Source organism: Anopheles coluzzii, chromosome 2, assembly GCF_943734685.1.
Source record: "Anopheles coluzzii chromosome 2, AcolN3, whole genome shotgun sequence".
In the NCBI taxonomy this organism is placed as follows: Eukaryota; Metazoa; Arthropoda; class Insecta; order Diptera; family Culicidae; genus Anopheles; species Anopheles coluzzii.
In genome coordinates, this window is record NC_064670.1 from 97,128,705 (window position 1) to 97,135,699 (window position 6,995).

Below are 6,995 nucleotides of genomic sequence, written 5' to 3' on the forward strand. Positions count from 1 at the left end.
ACACATACAATTTAGAAGATACACAACTATATACCCCCCTCCTCTCTCTCTACACTGTTCTGGATAATCACCAAAATCCGATCGGTAAATTGATTCTTTTGCTTTCGGTTTGTAGTATGAACATCTCCACCATGTTTGGGGGTTTTGCTACGCTCAATACCCTTTATTACTGGCTTTTTAGCTTTCTGAAGCCATTTTGTTGTAGTTGTAGTTGTAGTTGAGTTTTGTTCAATAAAACACACACATACACATTTACGTACGACATTGATCTGTGTTTGTTTTTGTTGCTGTTGTTGCGAAGAGTCTGCTAACCTTCCATCCCCCACATTGACTAGACGCGTGACGACGACCGATCATAATGGTAAAGTGGTAAGTGGTGTGTTTTCCCTCATTCTTTATGTACAAACAAAACACGTGACGATCCTTTACACATGATCGATCGTACATGACACGTGATTTTCATCAACCGAGATCGATCAAACGCGATCGTATGTGCTGCTGTGCGGGGAGGACTGTCAGACTCTCCAATATCCTGGAACGTTCCATAATACACTCTGTTTTTGGATTTGCTTTCTGGGTTTTTCCTTTACTACCCTTCTTACTTCCCCCGTTGACTAGGCTCAAATATATGGTACACATCGATAAGTTACGGTACACAGATTATTTACACTTACAACATACATACATATATAAATACTCTTTACTCTTTGCTGAGTGGAATGATCCGTAAGGATACGTTGCGCTTATACTTGCTCTAGTTTAGTTTACTTACTATAAGAATTTTGTTCCATTTAAAACGTAAAGTTTAAAGTACTCAAAACAAAACGGGTAAAACGGAAACGAATCTTGATCGTATCGTAGGAGTAGGAGCGTTTCCCTTTATTATATTACCCTCGCATTCTTGAGTTGCTCCTGTTACCATCTCCCCTAGCTTTACCTCACGCAGCTCTGTGGTTTCGTTCGCTCGAGTAAAAATTGTTTGCAAGAACAAAACTTTTTTTTTTAACAAGTGTCGTTAACTATCACAGTCTTTATATGTATAAATATTTGCTTTTGTTTTTGCGCCGCTTCCACGCTTCGTTTGCCGGGTGTTGTTTTCAGTGTCTTTTTTGGAATTGTTTTTGTCATTTTAATAGTTTTGTGTGTGAGTTGTTTGATACATTGTTCTGATAGTTGGTTTCTTTCCAGGTTTGTTTCTATTTGGTAGCAAATTATTATCAAAAGAGATAGTTTTCACAATTTACGCATTCAGCTTCTGGTTTTACTTAAATTTTCATACATTCTCATCATTTCGTTCAATCCATACTCAACTCACTCCGGCAAACGATTGCACCGACAGACAGACAGACTAGATGCTTGTTAGTTCGATCCTGTTGTTCACTGTTCTTCTCGATCTCCTTCCAACCCGGAGGAGCTTAAATAAGTTAACTCAATCTAAACTAAAGCACTTATAATACGCTATCGATCGAATAATGCATATGTACAATAATATGGCAAAACAACAGAAACGAGATAAAAAGGGAAACAGAGCTTCCGCAAAAAACGCCTCTCTCTCTCTACCTCTTTGGATTGCTTTGGAACGTTTTTTTTGTTGTTGTTTAATAATGGTTCACGGTTTCTGGTGGGAACGGTTTTGCGAGAAGTGGTACGTTCGTCTTCTCCGTCTTGCTCGCACAATGACTTTTTTAGCAAACCAATGGCTAACCCTTAATACTATACAGGGAAGGAGACGGGGGAGGGTTTCGAAAATTTCGTTTCTTAAATACTGCGCAACCCGCGGCCGAAGGTAACCGACGGCCCACAATCAGCCGCACGCCGTGACTAGATTACTGCTGCTGTACATCGTGATTTAGTGGGCGATTTTGGGTTGGCCGCGTCCCCCATTTTAGCTTTATCCATTTAACGTTTATATGTGTATGACGTGTGTGCTTTCGCTTTGTGACAGGAAGCTCCAAACCCCCCACCGCCCCACCGCATGGCAGGGAGGGAAAGTTTGCGCTCATCCAGCAGCAGTTTACATTACAACAAGATATATTGCTAATTATACACTGATCGGTTCGGTTGTGGTTTGGTTTCATCCTTTCCTTTTTTTTAAAATACACCCACCCATCGCTGCTGGGTCGAAGGAGTTTCCCCGATGGAGTTCATTTAAAAGTTGAGACATTTCTTAGATAGTCTAAAATACATTTATCTAACTGGGTAGTAGTGATAGTGGCGAGAGTAGTAGTGGCCGTACCGTTGCTACTAGCCGTCCCGGTAGGGTCACTGGCTGCTGTCGTTGCTGTGGTTGCTGTTGGGCCACGAAACACGCCCACCTGGCCACCGGGGTCACCGTCGTCATCTGGCCGCATCGTTACCGTCCGCCGCAACAGCTGCTTCACCTCGGCCGTTGCCGGTGAGGCCAGCGAGCCACCCGCTATCTGCTTCCGAGGATATCCGGTCAGCTCGTGCTGATAGAACAGCTCCGGATGATGGTGTGGATGCAGTGGATGTTGCTGATGATGTTGATGATGGTGATGCGGCTGCTGCTGCTGCTGCTGCTGGTGCGAGTGATGGTGTGGCTGGTGCTGCTGTTGCGGGATTAGCGGATGCTATTATTCGTACGGTGTCAGCTTCTTGTACAGGTCGAAGTTGTCGACCTGGGCGTGATGGTGGTGATGGTGGCTGGAGGACGTGGTCGTGGGCGTTGGTCATGCGTAGTGCGGATACGAGCCCAGATGGGGCGCGACGTGCGACGGCGTCACGTGGCTCATCGTGTGGGAGGGATACAGGTTCGTGGCCGGGCTGCCCCAGTTACCCCAGCTGGCGGCCGACGGGAAGATGGAGGCTGGTTGGTAGGAAATGAAGGAAGCAAAGTGTTTCATTTAATACAGAAATCTCTTGGTGCCGTGACCAGGATACACTACTTAAACACTCCCATTTATGGTATTAATAAGCCCTTCGATTGTTAATTAATTTGATTGAATTTAACAACCCTGTCAGGTTTAATAATTAATTTTAACTTTTAATTGAAAGCCAAACCAGTTGTGAACTATTAATTGCATAGCTGATTGTACGTTGTTTGTTGATTTTTTTTGCCTTTGCTTCCGACAACCATGGTTCGACCTTCACTCTGTTTAAGGTCGTTTTAAAGAAGCAACCCAAGAAGCTTCTTCGACAATCAAAAAGCGAAGCTAAAACAAACTTCCAAAGAGCTAGCAACAACAAAAAAAGAGTAGGTAGACTTTAATTTTCACCTTCACGTGAACCGACAGACGGCAAACACGCGGCTGCCGACGGGGACACGCAAAAAAAAAAACAGAAAGGAAGTACGCGAAAGCGCGCTGAAGAGCGAAAGGTCCGCTTCGGAAGCCTCTAACAAACAAGCCGTTCCGAAACGGAACTAGTTAGGGAAACAGAAATTAGACCAAAAGAAACGGTTTCACTTCCACCCGGTTATTTTGCGTCTCCGGTTGGGCGCGGTTTGCAGCCAAGAGAAGGTTCCTCCGGTTGACGGAACCTTGCGATAGCCCATTTGCCTTTCCTTTCCAACCATCAGCTGCGGGCTCCACATGGTCGTAGAAAAGGTAAGAAAAAGTCATCCTTCTTCTTCCGTTGCGTGTAGCTTCCGATCGCGTGCTACGGGCCAACGGGCCGGATTTCTCGTAGGAAGTAAGAATATGATGGTATTGGCGCTCTTTCACATAGGGCGGAAAAGATGATACTTGAGTTTTTCCGCCTGCGCCGGCAATAGTTTCCTTCGGGGTTGTGTATTCTTTCTGCTATTCCTACCGCCATTTCACCATTTACTCTTTGACTGTATGTGTGTGTAAGTGTGTGTCTTTCTATCCGAGTTAATCACGCCCGTAGCGAGCGAGATGAAGCTAGACAGACAAAGAGGCAAAACACGGCACACGATGAGACAGAGAGCGAGCGAGAGATAGGGAGCGACTGATAGGGAAGGCAGACCGAGACGATGGAGACGCTTGGTGGTCGGTTACTGCAACATGCGCATGAGCCTGTGCTGTGCATTGGGTTACGGCGTGGTTTAGGGGGCGCAACTGCTGCCATTGCAGCTAGGATTTCCAAGGCACTTCGGGCTGGAACTTCACGCAAGAATGTTTGCTACTCTCGTTTTCTTCCCTCCCGTTGAAGTACAAGATGGCTTGCTGATGATAATGTGGCGCTTCTCGGCATGGGGCTCACCACCACCAGTACCACATCGGTGTGGGTGTTTTTGACGCTGGCGCTCAAAACGCAAGCGTGTTGTAAAATCGATGAAAGTAGGGAGCATTGATTTATCGCTTCTCGCTTTACGGTTCGTGGGAGTGAAAAATCGGAAAGCTTATCACGCGCACTGAAGGTCCTGGGTGGGAAAGTTTGCCTGGACAAAGGACATTTTCACGGGAAAGACTTGCGTCTTGGAAAATAAAAGCAAATTATGAGATTTTCCTTATTTATGGCTTGCAACTGGCAGTCTACTTTTTGTAAAAAGTATATTTTCTATTCAAAATATGAAGTAACAGTCCAATATCGAAAAGGCTTGTTATTTTTGTATGTCTTATGACACAAAGTAGAACAAAGCAATATAAATCTATATTAAATCAAAATTCAATAGAAGTTAATAGTTAGTTTGTTCATTGGTACAGTTTTCATAAATATACAACTAATAACTAATATAAACAAGAAACTGCTGTCGATTTCCTTTACACTTTCAGGGTTTTCCAGGAGTTCTCATAACACATTATTGATTCTTTCTTACGTGAAATGAACTTAATGCAATTGGAATTGTACTTTATAGCACCCTAGTTGGAAAATCCAATAAGAATTTCTAATGAGTGTGTCCAAACAGGGTGCCATAGAGTCTAATTTCCATCATTTGAAGATCACTTTACATAAGAAAGAGTAAAAAAGGAGTGTCCTACTACTATGAGAGCCTGTGGAAAACCCTGTACTTGATTTTTAGTACAGTCAACCTAACTTCTTTTCATAATTTTATCCAACTATTTTTCCGTCATTAGAAACTAATTTGCTAAAAAAGATATTAAAATCACTGATTCATAAAATAGAAACTAGAAAATAATACATTGAACTGTCCAAAAAATACCTAGCTAGTTTTTAGTACAAGCTGGGATAAATATGTACTAAAATCGTTTAACACCACAGTTTCATTGAAACTTCTCTGCAACTTTCAAAACTTTTCGATTTTTATAGACTATCACGGTGTGTCGATTACTAGCAGCAAGCGAAAAATAGTGCCGTTACGCCTATTTTTACACGCCACAACGAAACGTTCACGAGCGATAAGCCAAATTGTGAAAGGAAATATCTTTAAACGGTTGAGTGCGAAATGGCGATTAGATTTCTTAGGCCACCGGTGGCAGTTCGGTGGTATGAAAACAGTCTTCAAAAACACACACACACACAAACACAGAGAAAAACACTCCATAGTAAAGGTGGCACCACTACGCAAAAAACACATAAACCTGAGTAGAGTGGGTCCTGAGAGCACCCGATTTCCTTTTCCCGATAAACCAGAATCTCTGCCACAACTTACCGGAAGATGACGTCATGCTGTGGTGGGGGCTCATGAACGAGCTCAGCTTGGCCCCGTGATGGTACGGCGACATGAACAGGTCGCTCTGGTACTTGTAGGTCGGATCCGTCTGGGGCTGGGTCGCGGCGGCCAACCCCTGGAAGTCGAACTTGTAGGCGTAACGCTTGCCGTGCACCTTCGTCATAATGTTCTTATCGTAGTAATATCTGTAGCCGCCCGGTGGGGTTATATTATTTTTGTTGGTCCGTTCGGAGGCCATGTGGTGAGGGGAGAAGAGGAAGAAACAAGAACAAGGAAGGTGGATTAGAAGAGAACAAAAAATGGTAAAAACAGATTCCCGTTGTATGGGGTGGCGTAGGCGTAGGCAGTCACAATAATAAAGTCGATAAAAAGACGGGCAAAGAAACGGAAGAAAGTGTCTCAATCAAGCTGAAGAAAATACACTTTTACTCCCTTCCCCCCTTTCCCCCCAGAAACGTACGGTACGTGCCGGTATAAATTGTGTGCGACAAGGGGTGTTTTTTTCGCTCCTCCACAGCCATTGCCGGCGAGTTTACGACCGTGGGGCAGAATACTTCAGTGTGCGTAACGCGTCGGAGTGAAGTTGTATGTTCCGATTTGTCGGTTTCGATAAGCGGCGGAGCGATAGTGCCCGGGTGCTACAGCTAATTCGCCCACCGATTGCCCTCTGGAATACACAAATCGTCGTAGCGCAAACCGCTGCCAGGCACGCTCACGGGGAAAGCAAATTGTATCCCGGTTTCTTGTACAATTTTCTTCCTCGCGCTGTGGAAGAGAGATAGAGAGAGAGGCGCCCAGAGACGCGACTGGACAATAGAGGGGGAAGATATACATTTTCAATATCTTCAAAAAGAAACGAATGACAAACGAACAACGCTACTGGCACGCTTCTCGCGCGTCGACAGCGCCATCGATCGGACGGCGCCACACGACACGGTTGCGTACATTGTGTCAAAACGCTCGCTGACAGGTCGTAGGTCGAAGAACAATGTGTGTCTGGGACTACTAGATTGGAAAGTGTGCTGCTGCTGATGCGGTAATGGCAACCGAATGGACACGTGGATGATGAGGAGGTTATTCATACGACGTTACGGCAAAAAACGCAAGGCATACAAACATGATTGAGAAAGCAATGGTGCCGTCGGTCGCATTGTTAAGCATGAAATGCTCATACGGTTAATGTACCGTCGGTCCCTCGGTTCCATCGTCCCAGTGACGGGCGAGAAGGAATGAGTGGCGGTTGCGATTTGAACGCGATTTCAAATATGTTCTACGTGCCGAAGCGAATTGATTGGCATGTGGAAAACGTAACCGGATGGCACTAGAAACAATGGAACTGTCGTCACATATGGGTAGAGCTGTGCAGGAATGGGGAAAAAGTGTTGAAAAATCAGAGCAAAAGCCTTCCAAAACAGTCTATTTTGAAGGTAAACATGTG

General features: G+C 44.6%; 1 protein-coding gene across 3 annotated transcripts in view; it reads right to left on the reverse strand.

Moving 5' to 3' along the window:
* Positions 1–1,270: 1,270 nt before the first annotated feature.
* Positions 1,271–6,995, reverse strand: part of LOC120951037 (DNA-binding protein D-ETS-3) — a 68,199-nt gene continuing 62,474 nt past the window's right edge. For all 3 annotated transcript variants that reach the window (XM_049606989.1, XM_040369520.2, XM_040369521.2), the window contains 2 exons: positions 5,537–5,742; positions 1,271–2,827 (listed from right to left, as the gene is read on the reverse strand). In XM_049606989.1, the coding sequence (XP_049462946.1) occupies positions 2,691–2,827; positions 5,537–5,742 (343 nt within the window). In that variant the 3' untranslated portion in view covers positions 1,271–2,690. The remainder of the gene's footprint in view (positions 2,828–5,536; positions 5,743–6,995) is intronic.